The sequence below is a fragment of the Panthera onca genome, chromosome D3 (genome assembly GCF_046562875.1).
Source record: "Panthera onca isolate mPanOnc1 chromosome D3, mPanOnc1 haplotype 2, whole genome shotgun sequence".
Taxonomy (NCBI): domain Eukaryota; kingdom Metazoa; phylum Chordata; class Mammalia; order Carnivora; family Felidae; genus Panthera; species Panthera onca.
Genome location: NC_138350.1, coordinates 22,635,085 through 22,661,375, shown reverse-complemented (window position 1 = coordinate 22,661,375; position 26,291 = coordinate 22,635,085). Strand labels below are relative to the sequence as shown.

At 50.1% G+C, this 26,291-nt stretch overlaps 3 protein-coding genes across 8 annotated transcripts in view; 2 read left to right on the top strand and 1 right to left on the bottom strand.

The window, feature by feature from the left end:
• ZNRF3 (zinc and ring finger 3) overlaps positions 1–9,729 on the top strand; it is a 155,729-nt gene extending 146,000 nt beyond the window's left edge. For all 5 annotated transcript variants that reach the window (XM_078435594.2, XM_078435595.2, XM_078435598.2 and 2 more), the window contains 4 exons: positions 171–338; positions 2,224–2,326; positions 3,078–4,844; positions 6,236–9,729. In XM_078435594.2, the coding sequence (XP_078291720.2) occupies positions 171–338; positions 2,224–2,326; positions 3,078–4,844; positions 6,236–6,276 (2,079 nt within the window). In that variant the 3' untranslated portion in view covers positions 6,277–9,729. The remainder of the gene's footprint in view (positions 1–170; positions 339–2,223; positions 2,327–3,077; positions 4,845–6,235) is intronic.
• Positions 9,730–10,251: 522 nt separating this feature from the next.
• Positions 10,252–12,937, bottom strand: CD3H22orf31 (chromosome D3 C22orf31 homolog). The gene is made up of 3 exons (XM_060612825.3): positions 12,763–12,937; positions 11,675–12,121; positions 10,252–10,770 (listed from the first exon to the last, which is right to left on the bottom strand). Exons 1-3 carry the CDS (start codon positions 12,763–12,765, stop codon positions 10,333–10,335), a joined length of 888 nt encoding a protein of 295 aa, XP_060468808.2. The 5' UTR covers positions 12,766–12,937; the 3' UTR covers positions 10,252–10,332.
• A 7,387-nt stretch (positions 12,938–20,324) lies between these two features.
• KREMEN1 (kringle containing transmembrane protein 1) overlaps positions 20,325–26,291 on the top strand; it is a 72,901-nt gene continuing 66,934 nt past the window's right edge. Inside the window, exon 1 of one of the 2 annotated variants that reach the window (XM_060612818.3) lies at positions 20,325–20,596. In XM_060612818.3, the coding sequence (XP_060468801.2) occupies positions 20,500–20,596 (97 nt within the window). In that variant the 5' untranslated portion in view covers positions 20,325–20,499. The remainder of the gene's footprint in view (positions 20,597–26,291) is intronic. The other variant, XM_060612819.3, reaches the window with a different exon arrangement.

Here is a 26,291-nt window from a genome sequence, read left to right as displayed (position 1 = left end):
GTGCCGCAGCAGTCTGAATTTTTAGTGCTTTCTCAAAAGCCTGTGCTGATCTGGTCTAATAAAGGACTAGCGTTATACCCGTCCCCATGTGTTAGATGCCATGGCCCTCGGGGCGACTACCACCGTAAATCCGTCCCGAACCCTAACACAGACCACATTCTGCTGCACAGAATTCCATGAACAGGCTGGCCGTACAGGCTCTGGAGAAGATGGAAACCAGAAAGTTCAACTCCAAGAGCAAGGGGCGCCGGGAGGGCAGCTGCGGGGCCCTGGACACGCTCAGCAGCAGCTCCACGTCCGACTGCGCCATCTGCCTGGAGAAGTACATCGACGGAGAGGTAATGGCAGAGGCAGGGCCCGTCCTGGGTGGGGATGGGGTGGACAGGTCAGTAGAGGTGCACGGGACCTGGAAGGACAGAGCCCCGTGTCCTTTTCCCACAGCCTTGTAGGGGCAGAAGGGTTTAAACGCCTAGGTCTCGAGGAGGTGGCCCGAGACAGTCTAACCGCTCTTCACCCCTGGAGGAGGGTGGTCACAACGCAGACACTCTCTTGCTAGAGGGCCCAGCTTCCACCCACATGATTTCAGAAGTTGATCGGAAATATATGCGAGGCCAGACGATGTCTGGTGTTAAGAACATTTACACGTATTGACATAATTTTATTTTTTAATTTTTTTCCTATTATTATTATTATTTTTTTGAGAGAGAGTGAGCGCACAAGAGCAGAGAAGAGGCAGAGAGAGAGAGAGGGAGAGAGAGAATCCCAAGCGGGCTCTGCACTGCCAGCATGGAGCCCCACACGAGGCTCCATCTCAAACTGCGAGATCGTGACCTGAGCTGAAATCAAGAGTCAGACAGTTAACCGCCTGAGCCCCCCAGGCGCCCCCTACATGTACTGACTTAATTTTAGAATTGCTCTTCTGGAAACTGAGGCATGACTTAAAGCAAACCTCTCCTGCAAAGCCCCGTGGAACACTGGGTGTTTTTACTCAGGAGACAAGAGATGTGATGGCTACCTTTTTTCTTCTAGCTTTTTATCCTGAAAATGTCAGACTTTCAGGAAAGCTGCAGGAGTCCTTCAGTGAATGGTGCATCATTCACCTCGAATAACCCTTTGTTAACACTGTGCCGTGTTCGCCTAATCTCTCTCCAGACAGAGACACACAAACACACACATTTGGGGGATGGGGAAGCAAACCACTTCAGAATCGGTTGCAGACATTTGATGCCCCTTTAATGAAAGCGTTCTGCTCCCAGATAGGCTATTGGATGAAAGAAAGCAGTTTTCACAGAGGCCTTGAGATTAAGAGGGCCTTGAATGGTCTTTAGGTGCAGACTGCCTGCGTTCTAATCCTGACCCAGGGCAGGTTCTAGCTTTGTGATCTCAAACAAGTGACTTCATTCTCTGTACTGTGCTCGAGACATGAGCCTGAGACAGACATGCCGTCAAGGTGATCACAAAGGTTACGTGAGAAAATGCAGGTAGAACTCTTGCCAAGGTCAGGTACAACATTAGGTATTAGCTTGAATATTATTGTGTTGAGCCAGTCAGGGAATGGAAAAACAAAGTCACATTAGCAAATTTGGAGGGTGCTTTGGCTCAGGAATTCCAGAGGTGGTTCTGCCTCAGAAAACCTCATCACCTCCTCTCCACATAGGCTGCTTTGTTAGAAACCATGTACCCTCGGGTGAGTATCCAGGGTCCAGCAAAGGAGAGGACAGGAGAGCATTGCCCTTGGTGGCTCCTCCTGTCAATTACAAGTCCTGGGCATCTTCTTTTCTACTCATACCCAGTTGGAGCACCCGGAGGGAGCCACCATCCCAGAGATGCAAAGGTCTTGGTGGGGGGTGGGGGGGAAGTGGGTAACCTAGCCCACTCTCCAGACCCCAGGCTGCAGAAGCTCTTGGCTTTGGTCTCCCCTTTTGGGCAGCATGAACATGAGTGCCTTCCTCGGGCAACGAGAAAGTTGCCTGCTTCTGTGCGCTTCCTTCCTTAACAGTGAGGACCGTGGTTGGGGCTTCTCCCTAGAACACAGACATGGGTGCTGACTCCAGGGAAATGAGTCTACCTGTAGCTAGAGATGGGGGGATGGGTGAGGAAGAAGCCTCTGGCACTGGCACAGTGAACAGGGCTCCCTGGCCCATGCTGGACTTCTCAGGAAGAAGCATTTAGCCCTCCGCCTGTGCCCTGCCTTCAGGCCGTGTGTCCTCTCTCCCTCCCCAGGAGCTGCGGGTTATCCCCTGTACTCACCGCTTTCACCGGAAGTGCGTGGACCCGTGGCTGCTGCAGCACCACACCTGCCCCCACTGTCGGCATAACATCATAGGTAATTGTCACCTGCCTCCACTGTTGCTGAAGAGTCACTGTCCCTACCAAGTGCCTAGCAAGAGTGTGACACATGCTGCAGACTGGTGAGCGAGCACTGCCTTCTGGACCTGGAAGTGTGGGGACCTTGGGTTTCAGAGTTCACCAGCCCTCCAAACCCTTAGGAGAGCCTGCCATGAAGAATTGCCCCGAGTTCCCGTTTTGGTCTCTTCACCTGAACCAGCCTCCTGACCTTGAGCAAGGCATCTGGCCTCTCCAGGCCTTAGGCCCACAATGTCTTTCCCAGAAATGACAGTGATGATGCTCCCATGGCCAGAACTGGGGGGTTGTTCCCGGGCCACAGGAGATGAATGTGAGATGGCAGGGTCACAGTGTTGCTCCTGCATCACTGTGGTATCGGATGAGGGGCACGGAATGCCGGGTGGACTCCAGGGAGCTGTTTCTCCAAGAGAGAAAGTGCCTTTCATCTTGGTACCTTTGCTGCTGTCTGCAAACCCCCATGGTGTCTTTGTTAGGCAGGACCGAGGGGAGGCGGGAGGTAGGCCCTTACCGGCGAGACCACCCTTCAAACAGAGAAGTGGGCTGGCCCCAGCCAGCGTGGCTGGGTTTGCTGATGGCCCAGAAGGGGGCATTGGCATGAGAGGGGGCGCATTGGCACATGACCGGGCCTCCTGCTTCAGCCTCTGCCCTTGTTTACCCCTCTGGCCCCATGTGCTCACCCCTGCTGACCTTGTTTCCTCACCTCTCCCCAGAACAAAAGGGAAACCCGAGCACTGTGTGTGTGGAGACCAGCAACCTTGCACGCAGCCGGCAGCAGAGGGTGATCCTGCCGGTGCACTACCCCGGCCGCGTGCACAGGACCAATGCCATCCCGGCCTACCCTACCAGGACAAGCATGGACTCCCACGGGAACCCCGTCACGCTGCTGACTGTGGACCGGCACGGGGAGCAGAGCCTCTATTCCCCACAGACCCCCACCTACATCCGCGGCTACCCGCCCCTGCACCTGGACCACACCCTGGCCCCTCACCGCTGCGGCCTGGAGCACCAGGCCTACTCACCAGCTCACCCCTTCCGCAGGCCCAAGTTCAGCGGCCGCAGCTTCTCCAAGGCAGCTTGCTTCTCCCAGTATGAGACCATGTACCAACACTACTACTTCCAGGGCCTCAGCTACCCAGAGCGGGAGGGCCAGGCTCCCCCGGGCCTCTCTCCCAGGGGCCCGACCCGCGCCTTCCCCCCGAGTGGCGGTGGCGGCGGTGGCGGCGGCCTGCTGTTCCCCACCGTGGTGCACATGGCCCCGCCCTCCCACCTGGAGAGCGGCAGCACGTCCAGCTTCAGCTGCTACCACGGCCACCGCTCGGTGTGCAGCGGCTACCTGGCCGACTGCCCGGGCAGCGACAGCAGCAGCAGCAGCAGCAGCTCCGGCCAGTGCCACTGCTCCTCCAGCGACTCCGTGGTGGACTGCACCGAGGTCAGCAACCAGGGCGTGTACGGGAGCTGCTCGACCTTCCGCAGCTCCCTCAGCAGCGACTATGACCCCTTCATCTACCGCAGCCGGAGCCCCTGTCGCACCGGCGACGTGGGGGGTTCTGGTGGCTCAGGCCGGGGGCCTGTCGTGTGCCTTGAGGGCTCCCCGCCTCCAGAGGAGCTCCCGGCAGCCCACGGTCAAGGTGCGGGGCGGGGAGAGCCTTGGCCCGGCCCTGCCTCTCCCTCGGGGGACCAGCTGTCCACCTGTAGCCTGGAGATGAACTACAGCAGCAACTCCTCCCTGGAGCACAGGGGGCCCGCCAGCTCTACCTCAGAAGTGGGGCTCGAGCCTTCTCCCGGGGCTGCCCCGGATCTCAGGAGGACCTGGAAGGGGGGCCGCGAGGGGCTGTCGTGTGCCTGCTGCTGCGAGCCCCAGCCCGCCATGCTGGAGCCCAGTGCAGGAGTGGCCGGGGGCAGCACGCTGTTCCTGGGTCTCCCGCCCTGTGAGGCCTGTGGCCCCACGGGTGGGGAGTCACAGCCGGGAAGCTCCCAGGGCCTGTACGGTCTTCACCCAGACCATTTGGCCAGGACAGATGGGGTGAAATATGAGGGCCTGCCCTGCTGCTTCTATGAAGAGAAGCAGGTGGCCCATGGTGGCGGAGGGGGCAGCGGCTGCTACACTGAGGACTGCTCCGTGAGCGTGCAGTACACGCTCGCCCAGGAGGCCCCGCCCAGCTGCCACCCAGGGGCCCGGGACCTGAGCCAGCGCATCCCCATCATTCCGGAGGATGTGGACTGTGACTTAGGCCTGACCTCAGACTGCCAAGGGACCCGTGGCCTCAGCCCCTGGGGTGGGACCCTGGGCCCGGATGCCCTGCGGCCCCACAGAAGCCTGGGAGCAGCCCAGGAAGAAGAGCCGGTTCTCTGCTGCCAGGCCAGGGCACCGCTCTCGCCCGGCTGCCCTCTGGAGGGTGCAGAGGCCACCAGGGCCAGCTTCCCCGGTACCCCCCAGGACACTCAGGAGTCCAGCGCCACAGCCACTGAGGCTGCAGGTGAGAATAGGAGAGGACAGGAGGCCAGAGTCGGGGTCCTCTTTCTCCAGGTTGTTTTCTAAGCGACTTCCTTCGTGCCCTTGACTTTAAAAACACCATCTGCACCTGATGACTTCCAGGTGTTATTTCCACCCCAACCCTTGCTCTGCGTTCCAGACCCATTAGGCCTTCTTCCCTAACCCTCACAAGCATCCCACCCTGTCATGTCCACTGCAGCGCTCCCAAATGCCTCCCTCTGCATGCCCTGCCCCACTTCTCCCCTGCTCCCCACCCAGTGCTCAGGCTGAAAGCCTGGCACTGTCCCTGAGCCCACCCCACCGTCCACACTCCAGTGTCCTGGGCTTCTTAGCCTGTCTGCAAGGACCACGTGGGCTTGTGTTTTGCCTCTGTCCAGAAAATCAAATTCCCAGAAAAATGCAGAATCCAAGTCCAGAATTTTCATTCAACTCAGCAGACCTCATCAAATTGCTCTAGAGTACCCAAACGTCTTGTGTCCCTAATAAACAGTCTGGCACCTTTGAGTAATACTGCAACACAACAGGACAGGTTCCACTTCCAAAGTGTATCCCTAATCTCTTCTGCAGCCCGCACCTGCCATCTCAGGCAGGCCCGTTTCCTCTCCCCACGGTCAAGGCAGTGGCCTCCTGACTGGTCTCCTGCTGGTCTTGCCTTCTGTTCTGCATGGGAACCACAGTGGTCTTTTTTAAAATATATGTCTTTACACCGGAAAACCCTTCAGTACCTCACCACTACCTTTAAATTAAAAAAATGTGAACTCCTCACCCCATTCTGTCTGATCTGCCCCCTGCCCACCCCTCTGACCACCTCCTGCTTCACTCACCACCTGGCTACTCAAGCCTTCTGTGGCCTCTGTCTATTGCCCCAGCCAGCCAAGTTCATCCCAGCCTCCAAACTTGTCTGCTGCTTCTCCAGATCTCAGCTGGAATCACATCCTCAGCCTCCTCCAAGGTCACTCTCACACCCTCTGCTCACTTCCCAGGCCATCACAGTCTGAGGTTACTTGGTTCTGAGGTCTGTAAGCTTCCAGGAGGGGGGTCTTCTCCACTCTTCCCGGTGCCTGCAACAGTGCCAAATGTGGTGTTTTCATGCTACCTAACGACTTCCAGAAGTCTCTGCACCTCCAGATGAGGGAGACTGACTGTCTAGGAGGCACCTGTGCCCCCAACAGCATGAGGAGCTCTCAGCAAAGGAGCTCTGTTTCGGCCCTTTGCTGTATAACACGGCCTGTCTGGTGTTGGGAGCTGTCCCTTCCTGAGAACCTGTCACACGCTGGCACGGGCACCCAAGTCCCTTGCCTGGTCCCTGTGTGTTGTGCCCAGGGCCTCCAGTGCCTGTTCTGTCCTCTGATGATTTTTCTCTCTCTCTCCCAGGACAGAGATCTCGCCCAGCAGACGGTGGCACGGGAGCCTGAGCTCAGAAGGAATTCTGGAAATGGGGACTATATGGAGACTCCAAGCTCTGACTTCCTTCAGGAAAGAAAAAAAAAGAAAAAAAAAAGATTTTTTTTAGCTTTGACAAACACACAAAAGTGGTAATAAAGAGAGCCCTCCTTCTCAACCCAAAATGTGAGCCACCTGTGGCAAACCGCCCCCATCCCCACCCCCCATTAACAAACCAACAGACAAAATTCTCTGAGTCTTTTGCCTCTTTTGATAACATGGTATTCTGTTTTGTAAAGTGTGTGTGCTTGGGGTTCTGAGGTGTGTGGGATTGAGTTCTCTGCTTTGTTTTTTTTTAAGATATTATATGTAAATGTAAAGTTATTTAAATATATATTTTAAAGAACCCTAACCACCAACTTTTGCTGAAAAAAAAAAAAAAAATCACTGCTGCATTAATTGAACCACATCATGTGTAGATACTGTTGTCTCCCCAGAGGGGGCTCAGGCCTTTGAAAAGCTCAGGGCTACACCTGCCTTAGAAAATGAACCAGAAACTTGAAGTAAAGCTAGTTGATATGGGTACAGACTCTGAGGAACAATGCAATGCTGCCTCTTTCTTTCTTGTGGCAAATCCCAACGTGCAAAGTTTCGGATCTTCTCAGAAGCCATGCCTCTCCAGCCCACACCTTTAGGCAGCTGATGGAAACAGCTAGGAACAGGGCGGAAGGTCTGCAGCACTGAGGAGCTGGGACAAGCCATTGCTACACAAAGCCCCAGGGTGACAGGGACAATTCAGCCCAGTGTCCTCTAAGTCTGTCCCTTTGGGTCAGCGTCTTAGGTAAAAGGACAGAGTTCACAGTCCTGAACTTGGGCTTCCTGCTACTGGCTGCAGAAATGGTTCGAAGGGGTGTGTGGGGACAAACACCCGGGAGGAATGTAGTTTTGCGGCCTTGGTGTCTAGGGAGCAGAGAGTGTCCCGGAGAAGGGACGGAGGGCGCTGGAGCGTGCCTGCGGGGGGTGCACAGCCAGCATCCTTGGGCTGCCTTCCTGGGGATCCCACGGGGTCAGCACCGAGCTCCGTTTGAATGATACGTTTCCCATCCCATTTCCCTCTGGAAGCTCGCTTCAGGGTCTTTCAGCCCATTGCCTCACGGCTGAAATTGCTCATCTCACCTGCAAATGTCTACTATCCTTTCTACCTAATGCACTATTATGTATTGATTCTCCAGGAGACAGAGAAAGAGACTATCAGATAGTTTAGACCCAAAGGGTAGGCCTTTGTATCTTTTTCCAGCCTTTTGCTGTTCTTGTTTTTAAGAGGAAGGGAGAGTTTTAAAACCCAAACCATTTTTTTTTTTTCTTTAAGATGTTTCCACTTTTAAAAGGGAGAATCTATTTAAAGCTATTTCAGATCAGGGATTGTCATCCTTTTTGTCCAATCAATGTACTTCCTGTTCTTAAGAAAGTTTTTTTTAGAAGAAACTAATCACATTAGCCCTTGTGTTCACTAACTCCTCTGGTCACTTTGATTCATTTGTCATCTGAAATGCTCATTTGCGGAATAGGAACCTCACAGCCTAGCCCCCCCCCCCCCCCTCGCTGCCCTCCTAGTGGGGAAATAGAGACCACCCTGGGTTGCCATCATCGGTAATGTAAGGCTCAGGGGAAGTCAGCCCAAAGTCCAGATGAGAATGTTTTGACTGAGAGTCTCACTGTATCCCAAGCCTTTTTGCTTTTCTTTTTTTTTTTTTTTTTTTTTAACCCAGCCTGTGATGAGGACATTTACCTACTTGTAGCCAGATTTTGACAGAAATTCCAACATCAACTGATGGAGCCGTTTGCCATTTAGGAACTCACCATGGTGAGATGTGTCCTCCAGTCCCTGAGGTACAGTCCCTTGGGGGCTGCTCCCCCCCACCCCGGGCTGATGCCCAGCACACCTGTTGGCGAGGGTGTGGGAAGCGCCTAAGCTGTTGACATGTGATCCCGGCCGCCTTTATTTCTCCGGCCAGGAGTAGCAGCTGCTGGGGACAACAGCTTGCATTACGTGGTTTTAGGGGAAGGATGGGGGGCATGGCTTCTAACATGGGTTGCAAAAACCAGCTTCTCATTGTTGAGATTTTCTTGTTGTTGTTTGTGGTTTTGTTTTTTGTTTTGTTTTTAATGCCTTTGAGTGCATACTCTTTGAAACCGTAGCCCCAAAGTGGCTTTCTTTAGCCCTGCTTGGAAAACTACTCCTCAACAGCCTTAAGCAATAAATAGATGAGTAGATAATGTGGCTTCAACGGGGCTTATTAACATAAATGTGTCTGATTTTCATTTGAAAGAGCAATAATAATTACAGATGGCAAAAAGAAACATTTAATTGCTATAGTTTACAGGGTGGTAGAAACAGGAAAATGAAATGTTAAAACTTTAAGTATCAGCCATTGTCTTAAATTTGTGTTGGCCCACCAGACAAGGAGGTCACCAGAATGTAGTGGTAACCCAAGTATATTGCCTAGGCATTCAAATGGAAAGGAATGTCTTCTTCGAAGTTATAAGACTCCAATAATAATGACAAGTACCTTTGTCGGTGGCCTCTCAGTGGTGTGCTGGGGTCATATAGCCTTGGAAACTGGGAGCATCACATTTTCCATTGAGAACCGCCCCCCTCCCCCCCCCAAGCCGAAGTCCCCTGGCCCAGCCCTGGGTATGGGACAGACAGACATGTAAACTGAAGAGTGTTGGAACCAGTTAAAAATGGTCTTCTGATCAACAAGGTACCTCTTTGTGATAGGACACAGCCTCAATATGCTGGCTCTGACTCAGTCTCTCCCGCCTCTGTTGAACCCAAGCCATTTTATAAAGCCCAATCTGCTGTCCCACCGCTCAGACCCTCCTCCCTTACGTGCTGCTAGTTTCTACTCAAAGCTCATGCATGACTAATGCTTTTTAAATGAGGTCTAAAAAATAATTACTAATCAAGAGTATTATTTTTTAAACAGACCTTTTTCTATTCTTTATATAAACTCTATTGTGTTGGTCTAACAAGACACTATTTTTAAAAAAAAAATTTTTTTACCTTCTCCCATAGCACTTAAAAGATATTTTGTAAAGACTTTGCTGTAAAGATTTTGTAATAAAATGGTCTAAGGGCTCCTTCTCCAACATTACCATTTTTTAAAATGTTTTAAAGGCTAGAAAACAACTTATGTATATTCTGTATATGTATAGCAGCACATTTCATTTATGGAAATATGTTCTCAGAATATTTATTTACTAATATATTTATCTTAAGCCATGTCTTATGTGGAGAGTGTGACATTGTTGGCATAATCATTGAAAATGACTAACATGAGGCCCTGTAAATACATGATAATTGCACACAGATTTTACATATTTGCCGACCAAAAATGATTTAAAACAAGTTGTAGTCTTCTATGGTTTTGTAACAAATTGTACAAATGACTGTAAAAAAAAAAATACAATTTTATCAAGTACGTGTTACATGTTGTCATTGCTCTATTGGGTAAAGGCCTACAGATTCCACCAAAAAGAAGTTTACATGAAGCAGGGCCTTTAACTTCAACTTGTTCACGTGAGCACCTGTGTGATTTCCTGTCCTGTTACCATAGAGTTCAGGTTGTTGGGCACAGGGGTGATGGTGTCATGAGAGAGCATCTGATAGAGAGGGTGTGGGATTATGTCCTTGAGGTAATGGTAGTTTTTCTGCTCAACGCTATGTGGAGGGGTGAGGGGAACAGTAGTCCCCTTTTTAAAATAAGGAACATGGGCTGGATATAAACTGTTGACTTCCTCTGCCTGGCCTTTTCTTACCTGGAAGACCGAGAGACGAGAGACCCCTCAAACCCCTATTAAGGAAAGGGGGCTTGTAGGGAAGAGATGGCAAGCATTTAGCCGTCGAGATGACCTCATCATGAGAGTGGAGAGGGGCTGTCAGTATGAAATGAATCTCGTACCCATGTGTCCCAGGGAGGGAGTTACTAATTTGTAAAGCACTCTGAGATTATGTGGAAGGTGCAAAGTGGTATTTATTTTTCAGACATCTAGCAGAGAATATCCTAAGCCCGTGAGCTCCAGTTCTATTTCTCTCTCTTTAACTTGGGCCATTTCTTGGGCACAGGCTCCTCATGGACCTCCAGCTGCCTCCTGCCAGGCACTGGGTCCTGAGCACCTCCAGGACTGGCGGCCTGGCTGTACAGAGCCTCCCAGAGCTTTTGTTTGATGGCCTTGCCCAGCTCCAAGCTGTACCTCTTGGGGGTCCCTGAAGGATTCCATAGCATCGGCTCAACCACAGAGTGGTACAGAGCCCTGTAACCCTCTGTGGAGAGGCCGTGGATGGTCAGCTTGTCCTCGGACAACTGCTGTCTCTGTCTGGTTTCAGGAAACAACGCTTGGCCCTTCCAGGCCGCTGTCCCAATGTTCCGGGGTAATGCTTGGGTGGCAGCCACATGTTCGGCATATCTCTTCTCAAGATCTTGGCGGACTGTTACTTTTTTCTCCTTTGAACTTTCTTTACTCTAGCCAGGAAGAAAGCAGAGAAGTCAAAGCTAAAACTTGAGAAGGGAGCTCAGAATAATTATCTGGGATTTGTGTCCCAGAGTCTTGGTTACAGCCACAACCAACATTTGTCTAGCGTGTTCTAGTTTACTGAATTCCTTCATGTATGCCACTGCGTGCGTTCCCCCATAACGCTGTAAGGTCAGCAGGGGACGGTTTGACAGGCAAGGAAATCGGAATTGGTTTGCCCAAGGCCACACAGTTAGAAGGTTAATAACCATCCTGTCATCTATTGAATGCCATGCAGGATGTTAAGCATTTACCCTTTGCACTCTATTAGCTTAATCGTGAAACCCTGTGGGGGAAGGGCCATTATTCCCCATTTTATAGATGAAGAAGACAGAGGCAGAGAGAGGCTAAGCCCACGGTTCTCCTCAATTATAGTTAGAGCTGGAATCTGAAGCCAGACAGCTTAGCTCCAGGGTGCAGTCTGAGCTCTGCTGGCCCCATGGAGTGATGGACCTCTTGGGAGGCCAGGTTCTCCAGGTGGAAGTTCACAGCAAGATCTGCAGCTCACCTCTTGGTGTTCGGTGTGTGTGCGTAAGGGCGCTACCCGTATCCGGGCTTTTCCCACCCTTGTTTTCCCTTTGCATCAAGATCCTTCTGCCCGTGCTTATGAAAGCCGCTTCATCCTCCCATAGAACCAGGCAGGGTGTAAACAGCATGAGCCCAGATCTGGTACTCTCTCCACTATAGCATGCTGCTGCCCACGTCCCCACCCTCCACCACCACCCCCCACAGCCCTGTCTTTAACTTTAGGATTTTCCTTCACTCTATATAAATCACTTAAGCATTAAATGTTCCCTAGCTTACGTTTCCCTGTCCCCACTTCGTCCCATTTCCTCCACCACAGCCACCATGTACCTTGTTGACGCCTCCTGCAGACCTCCTGAGCCTCGGTGAGCCTGAGTGCTGCCCCACTGGCCGTTTGCCCTTGGAACTGATGGAGTTTCTTATCCCGCACCGATGCATGGCTTTTGTTGCTGAATTGTCCTTGGGTTTTAATCCCTTCGAGGGCTTTTCTTCAAACTTGCGTGGTCCTGGGCAACACTTATTCTTAAGTTGTCGCCTGAGCACCAGCTTAATCAGGGAGAAAGAACTGGCAATTAACGGATTCTTTACAACTTCCCAAGAAGAGGTGCTACCTGGTGCTGGGGTCCTGATGTTCTGCTTTGCACACATTCTGGCCGTCCAGATGTTGGTGAGAGCCGGTGAGTCCACATAGCAGTCCTGAAGCCTGGTGTTCAGTAGGATGGACTGACGGAGCCCATAGGTGGGGATGCTGGAGTCTCGTCTCACGTAGATTGGATGCTAGAATTACAAAGGGAGAAAAAGGAATTAAAAAAAGACCAGTTCCCAAGCAGAGACTAGAAGGTCCACTTTGGCAAAGTATTAACATCTTTTTACACATCATTCCTTCTACACAGCTCTTAGAAATCTTTCTATCCATCTGGTCTCCTGCTCACCAAAGCTTTTTGTACCAAGTACAGAAACAAGGTCACGATGATATTCAGGCTGTCAGAGAACATAGCAATGCTTGTTCTGGAAGCTGGAAGTGGAGGTTTGGGAAGCACTTACAAGGAATCAGAGACAATTCCTGTCTACTGGAAAGCTTAGGGAACCGTGGCGGGAAAGGAATGGAAATGAGATCACTCAACACTCCTCTAGGAACTGCAGTCACCCCTCCACCATGCCGCAACACAGAAAGAACAGCAGGTAAAGTTCTGCCAAACCCTAAATATAATTCTTAACCAGACCGCCATGGGCCAAGAAAGGCTGCTCAAGAAATACTGGGTTCCATAAAGGCAAAAGCACAAGGTAAATGATGCTGACCTCCATTTCCTGGGACCAGCCAAGAACAAGAGAACAATTTGGATAGATTAGAAGCACACATTTAAAGAGACCTGGCCTTCTAAGAAACGTCATCGGTAAAAAAAATAAAATCACCTTACCATTGTTTCGGTTGCCTTAAATTTTATTTTATCTAGCTTAGTAGGGGGAAGAAATATGTATTTCCTTTTCCCTTTTTCTCTTTTGCTTTTTTTGGTGGTTGTTTTGCTTTGTTTTGTTTTAATATTTCTAGTCACCTGTCTTTCTCTGCCTCAGTCATATATGAGCAATTTGCAGTTTGTTTGGATTTTGGCTCACACGCAGGCAGTTTTGAACCATTGTCCCTAGTATTTGTGATGTCACTTTGGTTTGTGATGTGGATCTGGGTGGGTGTTACATCATCAGATTTTATAGTTAAATTAGGCTGGAAGAAGTTCTATTTTGTTGTGCTTGTAGCCTCAGGAACTTGTGAAGCTCTCATTCCGCCCCCCGCCCCCCCAAAAGGGCTTGGGTGAATTAGTAAGATCCTAACGTTCTTAAGAAGCATGGTTTGCACGCAACTTAGTCAAATACACAGACCATATTTGTGGATCCAGGTAGGGAGATAGATCCTTACATGTGCAAAAGTGGCCTTCTCCATGCACATAAAGAAGGTACTGTTACATTCTCCAAAGAGCTGCCAAGGTTAGGGACTAGAAATGAAAGAACACGTTCCTGCAACCCTGGGCACCTCTCCCTACATTTCTCTCCCGGGAGACTACACGGTTTCTGGAATGTGGTTTTATTTTACATCCCATGGCAAATTCAGTAATTAGAGCTGTTAGCGGTGTCAAGGGCTTGAAACAGGAACAAAGACACCTCTTCCTGGTAACTGTTGGGCAATGCCTCACTCCTTATCAGGTGCTCGTCCTGCTGGTGATTTTGAGTTTTTATACACCAAATGCCAAAGGAGGCTCCCTCCTGAGGGGGAGGAGAGAAATGATGGAAAAACAGAGTATGCGTCTGGCAGGAGCTCCTGGAATCGCATGTGTTGCCTGTTTCATTTTTCTGAGTGTTGTCCCTGGAGTGAATCAAAGTCTGCAGGCAGACCGCACTGCAGGCCGCGGTGGAACCACCTCCAGGCCAAAGGCATCTGGACCCACAGACGCTTGGGAGGACAATGGGACCCATTCAGTGGTGAGCCCTGGCCTCACCTCCCGAGAGGTGGGTCAGTTTTAGAGTAGGGTGTTGGCAAGGGTTTGTCTTTGGGAAGCGTTTGTGAATGGCTGGAGACTGAGCAGGCAAGCATCCTTTCAAAGCCGGTGAATCCCGGCTCTTGGGCTACTGTCTGCCATTGCTCTGCATGGCAGGGACAGAAGGGAAATGTTGGGCAATAAAGGAATTCTAAGAGTAGCTCTTCTGTTTCTCTGCTCTTCTTCCCCGTCTTGAGGTTGGCCTTCCCACACCTCCTCTTTCCGGATACTCATCTGTTATATTTATTTTCCTAGGCCTTTGCTCAATGGCCAAGTGACAGTGCTCTGACTCTGAGGAGCGTGCCGAATCTCCTTCTGCTGGCACAGAGCTGTTCACACGGACAGCAGCTGATACACACTCCAACTCCCATCAAATTCTGTCTCCTCTGCCTTCAGCGGAACTCACTTCCGTTGGCTCTTCCCCAGTAGGTAACCTCCAGGCTCCTTAGAACTAACCGAGGGTGATGCGGCCTGAGCTATTTCTCCTATGTCAGTAAGCTTTGTATTTATTGAATGCTTGCCATAGGTCAGGCACCGTTCTAGGCACTTCACAAGCATGATCTCACGAAATGCTACCAACAATCTTATGAGTTTGGGCACTGTGGCCATCCCTACTTTACAGATGATGAAACTGAGGCACGAGCTGCTCAAGATCCATGCCCCAGATCCCAATGCTAGTAACTGATAAAGGCCGGACTCAACCAAGGTCTACACCACCCTTGCTCTTAACCACTCATAGCTATCACTGTGCTGCTTTGCCTCTCATCTGGTCAGCCCATCCACATACTACCCCTGGGCCCAGTTCAAGTCCTACCTGTGACATGAGACCTTCTCTGGCCTCAGGAGTTGGTCTGCCCAAGTTGACATCCCAGATCCACCTCTCAATGGGCAAGTGAATTCACATCTCTGAACCTTACCTTCCTCATCTGTGAAATGGGGATAGTAATAGTGCCTACCCCAGGATCACTGTGAGGATGAAATGGGACACAGTGTGTGAAGCACTTGGTATGGCTCCTTGCACATTGGAAGCACTCATTAAATAATGTTCTCATTAATATTATTATCGGGGCCCATTCACTCACCTGACCCTTTCCTGAGCCCCTGTTGCTCATTGTCTGAGTGACATAACCCAACATTTGATATGAACTTCATCTCAGGTCCTTCATGAGGCCAAGCAATGAGCCTCTAGAAGTGGGGAATGATTCTGATCCGACTTGGGCATCATGACATTTCTTTTCCCAAGATTCACCTTCGCTAAACATTTGTCAGATTCTTGGGGCGCCGAGGTGGCTCAGTCGGGTAAGTGTCCTACTCTTAAATTTTTTTTTTTAATGTTTATTTATTTTTGAGAGAGAGACAGCGTGCGAGCAGGGGAGGGGGAGAGAGAGAGGGAGAAAGAATCCAAAGCAGGCTCCAGCTGCCAGCACAGATGGCAGGGCTTGCCCATGTGGGGCTCGAACTTAAGAACCACAAGATCATGACCTGAGCCCAACTCAGACGTTCAACTGACTGAGCCACGTAGGTTCCCCAAGCGTCTGACTCTTGCTTTCAGCTCAGGTCATGATCTCACGGTTCGTGGGCTCGAGTCTCGTGGCTGGATCTGCACTGACAGGGTGGAGCCTGCCTGGGATTTTCTCTCCCCTTCTCTCTCTGCCCCTCCCCGCTCACGTTCTCTCTCTCTCTCTCTCTCTCTCTCTCTCTCAAAATAAATAAATAAACATTAAAAAAATTTTTTTTGGTCAGATTCCTCTGCCTCACAGGAGTGGTGTAGTTATAGGAGCCACATTTCCCTCCGGTTGTGGGAGTCGTCCAGAATATCTCATGCTTCATTAGATGGCAAGGAAAGTGGTTACCTGAGGATAAACTAAGGAAAGTGACAAGTCTTTCACCGAGATTGTTCCATTGAAGGCTGTGTTCAGAATTATAAAGTCAAAATGGAAAGACTCTATTTGGTCCGGGGTCCTGAAACTACGGCAAGAGTTTCCATCGTTGGTGCCAACACTTGGTCCAGAAAACCTGGAGTTGAGGCAGTAGGGCTTCCATGTTGCTGAAAGTCCTGTTCCTCAGTTTGATTCTCCAGTGAACCCTCTTATTCTGCTGAGCCCAGTCTAAATAGCCTTTATTTTCCACCGATCATTTGGAACTGTCCTTTCTGACATATCTAAAACCACCACCCCTATTTGGAAACACATCTGCCCTTCTTCGATGCTTGGCCAAGCTCTCTTCACTGTATTTTTAGCTCCCGTAATCTTTTTTCTTTCTTTTTTCCTTGACTACTACCTTTCTTCTCTTTGATTTCTCTTCGTTCCTATTCTCCTTCTGGAGGGTCAGTTAATAAAGAGGAGATTGAGCCAATTCATAATTACTGTCGCCTTCCCCCTTCATCCCCCATCCCCAAATTCTAGTGGAATTTAGTTGTTTTTCATTTCCTCAGAAGATGTTTTTCTTTTAACACCCAAGCAGTAAACTTCCACACCCATATGGGAACATATCGGAGGTTCGTGATGTAGAAGGTTTAGGAAAGAAGAGAAAAACTTTGGATGAGAGAATTTGAAAAGATTCCTGAACCATGATGCAAACCCTGAGGAACAGTGATTTAAACCACATGTGCTGAATGTGCACCTATCATGGGCCAAGTATGTGAAATAAGGGTGCCCTGCCCACCCTGCCACCCCTTCCCACCGGACTCACTTCTCAGATGTGGCCACCTGGATGCCACACTGACACCTCTAATTCACTATTTTCAAAACCAAATTCTTTCATTTCCCTAGCCCCATCAGAGCAAGTAAAACCACGACTTCTCTAGAATTTCCCATCACTAGGTTTCCAACGCAGAAACCTGAGACAGGATCAGTAACAGTATGGTGTTGAGCCGAGCCGGAGACTAAAGATCCTGTTTTTGTTTAAAAGTTTGATATTTTGGGGCATCTGGGTGGTTCAGTTGGTTGAGCATCTGACTCTCAATTTTGGCTCAGGTCATGATCTCATGTTTCTGGGGTTCGAGCCCTGCATTGAGCTCTGCACTGACAGCACAGAGCCTGGTCAGATTCTTTCTCTCCCTCTGTCTCTGCCCCTCCCCTGTTCTCTCTCTCTCTTAAAATAAATAAATAAACAAACTTTAAAATAAAATAAAATAAAATAAAATAAAATAAAATAAAATAAAATAGAATTTTCATATTTTGTTCATCATGACTTTTGGGGCAATCATATTTTTAAAGATATTGCATTGAAATAATGTTTATGAAATGCTTTTTAATATATTTTATAATTTATTAAATAATATTTATTTATCTTGATTACTGAGTTTCTTGGCCTCCCTCAAGATTTTGTGCCTGAGGTGAACACCTGACTTGCCTCACCGTAATTCTGACCCTGGACCATTCAGTATTTGTTGCCAGAACCCCATAAGGACAAGTAGGCAATTCACCAAGGTGATTAGGAATGTAGTCCTGGTGTCTTACTGTCTGGGTTCAAAGCCCAGCTCCACTACTATGTGACCTTTGGACAAGACATTCAACCTCTCTGAGGAGGTTGGTAAGGGTGCCTCTCTCATAGGGCTACTGGGAGCATTCTGTGAATTGTGACAGCAAGCACTGTACCTTGCCTAGAGTTTAGCAAAGTGCTCAGTAAAAGTTTGCTATTGTTGTTATTAGTATCGGGCTCCTTATCCAGTGCTCTCTCCACAACATGATGTCTTTTGAGCAGAAATCATCCCAACTAGAGTTTCAAAGATACCAGGATCACCTAAACGCCACCAGCTGAGCCCTCCCAGCTTCTTGGCAAATCCTGTTGCCCTCAGAGGAATTGAAGGGCTTGACTGCAGAGCACAAGCAGGCAAACAGACAGACAGCAACATTTTCCTGGAGGCCCAGGGGCTACAGTCAATGTCCTCACTCTTTCCATGAAATAAATCCGCTAAGTGACTGAGGCATGTGGAGCATTGAAATGCATATCTCAGGCTGCTTCTTGCCAGGGTCCAGGACCACGTAACTGAGCAAAAGACCTTGAGCTGTTAATTGCCCTGACCTAGACCCAGTAGGCTATATTTTTAGCCTCTGTGCACTGTTTCCATCACCTGTGCTGGGCTTTAAGCTACAAAAGAGGGGAGGGAGGCCTGGGGAAGGCTACAGGGATGTTTCTCATAGCAGCCAGTGGGGGCAGGGGCTGGCCCACTATTTTTGAGTTCTGTTGTACAAGCCAGCCTCATGGGTGTGCAACCTGGGTAGGGACACAGTGTCCCCAACCTTAGATGGGCCCCACACTTGATTTAATGCTCTGCTGTAGCCATCTTGAAATTCTTAATCATTTTGAACAAGGAGCCCCTCATTTTCATTTCTCACGGGGCCCTGCAAATTACATAGCTCATTCTGGTTGTACGCAAGGTTGGTACCCATTCAGCCTGGGGAGCTTTCCTGTAGCATGGCAGGACAGGCTGAAGCTACTATCATGAGGCATAAATCCCCAGACTTGGCCACATAAACCTTATTTTGAACCTCTTGTCTGCTCCTTCCTATTTCCTCAGAAACCAGGGGGGGATTCCAAAGAAGCTCATAAACTGTGTTCTGCTTTGCTAAAATATTTCCCCTCACTCGATTTAAAACAGTCCACAGACCATTCTCCATCAACATCATTTTCTTGTCTCTGTAATACTTCTTGCTGTCTGAAATTCACATTATTTCTAGGACCAGCTTGTCTGGTTGGTGCTCTGGATGTGTTCCTCACTGAATATTTGTTGAGTGGAGGAAGGGTCACCTTTATTGTCTGTTTCGGCAGATAGTTTCACCTGCATGTTCTCATATCATTCTCATTCCAGGTGCTCTCCTGCCTGCACCTTTGAGGATGCCAGTTAGAGGTGAAGCATTCTCGGGTCCTGCTGGAGGAGGTGGTTTTGGAGGTAGAAAGGGTCCAAGATGGTGGAGAGGAGAGAGTGAGTTGGGAGGCACCAGATGGGATGTGGAGGATGGGAGAGTTGGACATTGGGTGTGGGGGGGGGGGGGGGGGGGGCGGGTCCCCTCTCTCCAGTGAGGCACCCTGAGAATCCCTGAACTCGGAATGAGGCAGTGAAAACAATGAGTGAACAAGATTCTTCTTGCCGTGGCTCCGGGTCGTATGGGTGGAGAGGGACCAAGATAGAGAGGCCTCGTGGGAGGTACCTGCGCCTTTGGGGCCGGGTCCAGGAAACAGCTGGGGAGCTGGTTGCGGGGAGGCAGATCCTGGAACTGGACGACCGGGCGCAAGGGCCTCGGTACCTAAGGCGGGCCCGGGAGCCCGCGGGGCGGGGACCGCCCCAACCCCGCTCTGGGCGCGGCGAGTCGACACACGAGGGCAGAAGCTCCCGCTCCCGCCGCCGCGCAGGGCGCAGGCCCGCACTTGCAAGCCCGGGACCGGGGACTTGAAAGCGGCCGGCGCGCCGCCCGGACCTGCCCCGCGGGGCGTCACCGCGGCGCTTTAGGCGGGAGCAGAAGGAAAATCTCTGCTTGGGGGAGTGCGGGGGAGGAGAGAGGCCCGGGACAGACCCAGAGCGCAGCCGGGGGAGACTTTGCGGGCGGGGAGGCAAGGAGCCTGCCACGCGGGGGCCGAGTTTAAGAAAGCCACGAGCTCTCTGAGCCGTTTCCCAGTCTGTAAGAAAGCATCATTGCCCCATCCACTTCCAGACCCTGTCTGTGTCGGGCTCTTTACTTTCTTCTAGCTCATCTAATCTTGCGAAAGCCTTGTATTATTCCCATTTTGCGGAAGACTGAGGCTCAGACAGAGAAAGAAACTTGCCCCAGTTAACAAAGGATGTGCGATAGGATTCGGAAACAGGGTTCAGTATGCTGCCTCTTTTGTGGCTGCAAGAACTTGGATTGTGGAAGAAACTCAATATTTATTAAGCTCCTTCTGTGCGCGAGTAAAAGTTTCCACGCATTGCCTCATTTAACAACCGCTTGGAGTATTTGCTATTAACGCCCCCATTTAACAGATGAAGAAATTGAGGTAAGAGAGCTATTTTTTCCTTTAAACCTGCCCAAGGCCTTACAGGTGACCATGTGGAGGGTGAACCCGAACAGACTGACTCTAGAGCACCCTTTTTTTTTTAACCACTACGATGAACCAAACAGGGAAAAACGGTTTGCAAACTTCTATTCTGATCATTACCGCTGCGGTCGAGCCCGCGAGTGGGTCACGACCGGAGTGAGGGTGGAGCAAGGCTCATTGGGCGCCTGGCCCACTTCAGCCCTGCCAAAGCCCTGCTTTGGGACTCGGAGGCGGGGCCCCTGGCCCCGCCCTTCACCTGCTGGCCCCGCCCTTCGCTCGGACCAATAAAGTGCCCTGCAGGGGCGGGCCCAGGTGAGGAAGGGGTGCGTGGGCGGGGCCTGGTGCGTGAGTGGCAGGCGCGGCGCGCGCTCCGGGAGGGGAGGGCGTGCGCAGCCGGCTCCGCCCCTCGGGCCTAGCGGCAGAGCCGGGAGGGCCCCGCACAGCCGGGGCGGTGGCGGCGCTGGGGAGAGGGCGGGCCGGGGCGGGGCTGCCGGGTGGCCGGGGCGGGGCCACGCCCGAGCCCCGCGTCCCGCTCCGATGGCCGCCCCCGGCTCCCCGCGCTGCCCCCTCTCCCCCGGGCCGCGCCCCGGGGCCCCGCACTGACGGCCCATGGCGCCGCCCGCCGCCCGCCTCGCCCTGCTCTCCGCCGCCGCGCTCACGCTGGCGGCCCGGCCCGCGCCCAGCCCCGGCCTCGGCCCCGGACCCGGTGAGTGAGCGAGCCCCGGCGCCCGCCCTGCGCCGAGCTCGCCCGAGGGGCGACGCGGGCCGGCCCGCCTGGGGGGGGCCCAACCCGTAGCTCCCACCTCCCGGGACTCCTTCTCCCAGCCCCTCAGCGACGCCCCCCGGCCGGGGCGGTCCTAGCCCCAGGACCCGAGACTCCCCCTCAGGCCCCTCGGTGACGCCCCCCGGGCCGGGGCGCCCTGTCTGCCCCAGTACCTATTCTAGGGATCCCTTCGCCAAGCTCCTCAGAGACGCCTCCCGGGCTGGCAAGTCTCCCCGGCCTGAGGACCCGGGACCCCCTGCTCAAGTTCCTCAGCGTCTCCCCTCAGGCCGGGATGCCCCCTCTGCCCCAGCACCTCTGGGATCCCGCACTGTCTCTCAGTGGCGTACCCTCCCTCGAGACGCTACACCCCCTCCCCAAGGGCCTCAGCGACACCCCCGGGCCAGGATTCCTTCGCGAGACCCGCGACGACGCCCCCCGCGTCCCCAGCCCTCGTGTGCCTCCCGGCTCAGGAGCGGGTGCGGAGGCGAGCGGAGCGGGCGCCCAGCCCCTCTGCCAGGTCCCCGGCTGCGCCCGCCTGCCCAGCACTGTACTTTCTGCCTCGCGAGGAGTCGAGTTGATTTGCCTGCCCTGCAAGAGGCAGGTCCGAGGCTCGGGACGACCCGCTGTACCCAGCCGGGACGCCCCCTCCTTACCTCCGGGGCCGCTTGAGCTTCCCCAAACTCAGGTGCGGGCCTAGCTTGGTGAGAGGAAGGAAGGGGTGATGGGAAACCTCCCCTACAGATCTTAGGGTGCTTATCCCGAGGGTGCAGTGCAGAGCCCCTTGTCCCAGGTAATCCCACACTTTAAACAGACACCCACTCCCAGGCCAAGGCTAAGGCCAGGGCTTCCCGAGGTGGGGCCCTGGACTAGGATGGAAGCGGGGACTTTGCTTAGCTTCCATCCACACCCTCCTTCGCAGAACTCTCTCCAAGTTGAAGAGCAGGCACGAGGGCGTTGTCTGGCCTGGTTACATTTCTCTGCAGGTTGTTTGGGTGTTGAGAGTTGGGCATTCGTGAAAGGGACGGGAAGGGTTCATTACAGGTTTGCCGGAGTAGGAAAACCGGCTAAGGGTTCTCCACCCAAAGTCGCAGACTGTGTTGCTGGAATGACAGGAGTTTGTTGCTGAAAGAAAACTCAGTTGCTTTGTTTACCTACCAGCTTGGATTAGTAAAAAAAAAAAAAAAAAAAAAAAAGGTTGGGGGGGAGGTGGTAGAACTTGGTATTGTCACTTACTGTGTGATTTTGGGCCATGACTCTGCTCTCAGAACCTCAGTTTCCTCATCTGTAAAGGAGAGATAATGAGAACTCCCTTTGCCTGATGTGGTAACACCCACATACAGAAGGCAGTCAATAAACATATTTTAATAATACTTTTTATAGTGCTTCACAGTTCACCAAGTGCTAGACACCTCATTTGCCCTGAGAATGCTATGAGCTTCCAGTCTGGCTGAGCCCTGTAAAAGGCAAAGCTTGGCTTTAGATCAATAGAAAGGGGTCTCCAAGTACTGTTAACTTTAGGCTCAGGAAGTGGTTTCTGAGTGATCGGCAGCTTTGTTGGGGGCTTCTGCAAAAACTGCTACAGAAGTTTGATCTCTTCTGCTATTTGCCGTATGAGAAGAATGAAGGAGGATCTTTCCGAGAGCCAGGATATGTCAACATAACTGTAACCTAGTAACCCCTTAGTTCCACTTTGCCATCTGTGTGTGGTCAGGATTTAATGTCCTCTATGGAGAGAGAGGTATGGGTGGAAATAAACTGGTTCCCCTTCTGGAAAGGGCAGAGTAGTAGCTCTGAAAAGCGTTAAGTGACTCAACTCCGCTTATGTTTGTTAGAAGGTGGCATCCTCTCCTCAGACATCCTTGCTTTGCTAGGAGGGGTCAAATGCAGCAGCTCTTAGGCAGTTTGAACCTGAAACCTTGGTGCGCTTTTATTTAGGAGTGTGAGTTAGAGATAAATAAATAACCATTGTGAGATGATTTATGAGAAGTGACCCAAGTTCCTGCTCCAGTAAGCCTCACCAGCTCTGTTTCCTACCATCTTGGTATACCAGGGCTTCTGTGCCCTGGTCAGGATTTTCCTCTTTAGTTCCAGAAGCAGTTTTAGGGAGATACCACATGGTCTTCAGCATCACATCCTGTCTCAAGCCTGCCTACTAGTTTCTTAAATCCTTGAGGATATGCCAAACTTGCCATTTTATATTTTTTGATACTGTAATTTTCTCTGAAATTTTGTGGATGGAAAAAATTATTTCAATACTTATATTCTGCACAATTTTGTAATATTTAAATTACTGGTGGTTTGCATTTTTGAATGCTGACTTTATAAAAACAGTTAGCTCATTCCCCATCAATGCTAGTTCTAATTACAGTGTATAACCAACCCCAAATGATCTCCCTTCTCCTCTCCATTCTTCCTTTGAGATTCTCTCCCTTCCTTCACAACTGATAAGGGCAGAAGTTGATGGTGGAATCTAGACTTTCCTTTCTAGGAGGAAGGTAGCCAGGGCCCTAGGGCTAATGAGCTCTCTGAAGTGGGCTCCCATTTGGAATTTACTGACCTGCAGGGGAGAGCCTAGAGGTAGGAAAAGTAGAGAAGGCTGGGCAGAATTGTGCTATCTCAGCCTTCCACCTAAGGCAAACTACCTGCTTGGCTGTTTCACTGCCTTTGGGGGCTGTCAGGTGTGCATCCACAGAGCTTCTCAACTCAGGTTACATTTGCTGGAATACCTTATGATGCTCATTCTCCTCTAAATCCTCATCTGGCATTCATCCTGTTAGCCAGTAGTATGTCTTGCTGTAGAACCTGTAAGTTCAGTGAACAGTGACTGCTTCATACAGTATAGAGCCCTGTCCCTCTTAGGGACTTCATTAATGTTAGTTTACCTGAATGCAACACAGGGGCTGATAGGAGTAAACAGGACTAACATGCTTTCATGTCGACTCATTATTTTTATGCTTTGAGTATTTTAAGAAACACAAACCTGTCAAAATTGACCTGATATCAAAGAACTCTGGTGTTTCTATGAAAATTTGTTTGGGCTCCTAGACAAAGATATTTCTGTGTTTGAGATATGCGGCGGTGTGCCTGGGTGGCTCAGTTGGTTGAATGTCCAACTCTTGATTTCAGCTCAAGTCATGATCTCATGGTTTGTTCGTGGGTTCAAGCCCCATATCAGGCTCCACGATGACAGTGCAGAGCCTGCTTGGGATTCTCTCTCTCTCTCTCTCTCTCTCTCTCTCTCTCTCAAAATAAATAAATAACTTAAAAAATACAAATAAAGAAATTAATGTTTGAGATATGCAATGAGACCTTTTATAAATCTGAAAGCACAAAGAAGTTCCATTTAGGCTCACTACTAATAAGCAACAAGTTGGTGTACTTAATATAGACATTATTGATAATATCACTATTTAGCATAGTTAAAGCAACAGCAATAAATGATGAAGATAAAATATATTGTTTTAGATACCTTTACAATATACAGATTAGGGATTTTTGGTGATGGGCAATGTAACATCTTTAGTTTAGAATTTGGGGGCCTCTAATGCCATCTGAAGCTCTAGGTCAGATGTTAGCAGACATTTTTTTTTAATTTTAAAAAATGTTTTTATTTATTTTTGAGAGAGAGAGACTGACTGAGCACAAGCAGGGGTGGGGCAGAGAGACAGGGAGACACAGAATCCGAAGCAGGCTTCAGGCTCTGAGCTGTCAGCACAGAGCCCGACACAGGGCTTAAACTCGTGAACCATGAGATCATGACCTGAGCTGAAGTTGGAAGCTTAACTGACTGAGCCACCCAGGTGCTCCATTTTTTTTTTTTTTTTCTTGAGAGAGAAAGAGCATGCATGAGCTGGGAAGAGGGAGAGAGAGAGAGAATCCCAAGCACGCTCCACACTTAGTGCAGAGCCTGATGCAGGGCGCAATCCTACAACCCTGAGATCTTGACCTGAGCCGAAATCAAGAGTCAGATGTTCAACCAACTGAGCCACCCAGGTGCCCCAGCAGACATTTTTTGTAGAGGGCAGTAAATAATTTGGGCTTTGTGGGCTCTGTACCGTCTCTGTTGAAATTACTCCACTCTGACTTTGTAGGGCAAAAGCAGCCATAGACAAATATAAATGAATGGGCATGGCTATATTCTAATAAAACTTTAGGGACACTGAAATTTGAAAATTTCATATAATTTTTATGTGTCACAAAATACTATTCATTTTTTTAAAAGGTTATTTGTTTATTTATTTTGGCGGGGGAGTGGGGAGAGTGCAGGAGCAGGTGAGTGACAAAGAGAGAGGGAAAGAGAATCTCGAGCAGGCGCGGCTTGAACTCACAAACCATGAGATCATGACCTGAGCCGGAGTCAAGAGTCGGTCGCTTAACCGAGCCACCCAGGTGCCCCCAGAATATCGTTCTTTTGATTGTTTTCAATCATTTAAAATTTTAAAAACCATTCTTAGCTCATGGGCTATACAAAGGCAGGGAGTGGGCCAGATTGGGCCCAAGGCTATACTTTGCTAAGTCCTACTCAAGGTCCATGTGTATTGATTTTTTTCCAGTGTTCACTGGTCTGGAAAGGTGAAAAGGAGGCTTGATTTTGGTGAAAAACATGAACCATTTTCCTTTTACTATTAACTAATTTTAAGAGACATACAGTAGAAATGATTAAAATGGTAAATTTTATGTATATTTAACCACAATTTTTTTAAAAAGCTACATGAGGGGAAGTTCATGCACATACATTTGGATCTTTAATAGTGCTTTAAAAAATGCCTTAAGAAGAAATTCAGTATGGTTCAGTGTGTGCTACATACAGAAAATAGTGTCTGCCTTGGAACTGGCCCATGTTTGTTCAACTATGCAGATGTTGCTTGGAGCAAACGGTTGAGAGATCTGTTTCTCAGAGGAAAGCCCAGGCAGCAGGTGGCACCAGCCTGAGACACAGAAAAACAGCCAGGAAAAAAAAAAAAAAAAAAAAAAGAAGGAGAAGAGAAAGAAGAAAACAAACTTCTATCACTTTCCTAAACAATTGAATTTTATTTTCATGGTTCTGTCCTCATTTTTAAAGTGGCCTTTAAAACACAACAATGTGCTTAGCATGGCTGATTATTTTGTTTTAATTAAAACATTTTTGAAAAACAAAGTGAAGCATTCAAACATACCAAGTTGATTGTGTTTGTACTGTGGAACAGTTAATGCAAAACACTTGAGAGAGGCCGGAAGTTTGGATCTGTAGCTTTTGCCGAAGTTTTTGCCTCCTGAATTAGGACAACAGAGGAGGAAATGAATGTGTCCCATAGAAAACTACCTATGGAGGTTTTGAGGTGAGATCTCCCCAAGCCCCCTGATGCCACTTGGCAAGTTGGTTTCTGGCTGGCTCACTGTGCGGGGCCCCTGAGTGGGGCAGAACAATGACTGACATTCCTTCCATATTCAGTTTGACCTTGAGAGTCCAGCTGGAACCCGGATGTGTTAGTCCAGGACGAGCAGCCCTAGTTCACTCTGTTTTTCCCTCTCTCTGTGGTCTTTAGTATTGTCTTCTCAAGACGACAGTGGCTTCTTCCCCAGACCTCACCTCTGAGACATTATCCTGGATTCCGACTAAAAAGAGAAAGGAGAGAGGCCATTGTAGAAATGTCAGAAG

Bases quoted from the DNA above. Each gene is read 5' to 3' on its own strand.
- CD3H22orf31 (XM_060612825.3), bottom strand. The intron at 10,771-11,674 runs GTACATGGTGGC...CTTCCTGGCTAG, and splicing joins CTGCAGGAGGCGTCAACAAG to AGTAAAGAAAGTTCAAAGGA.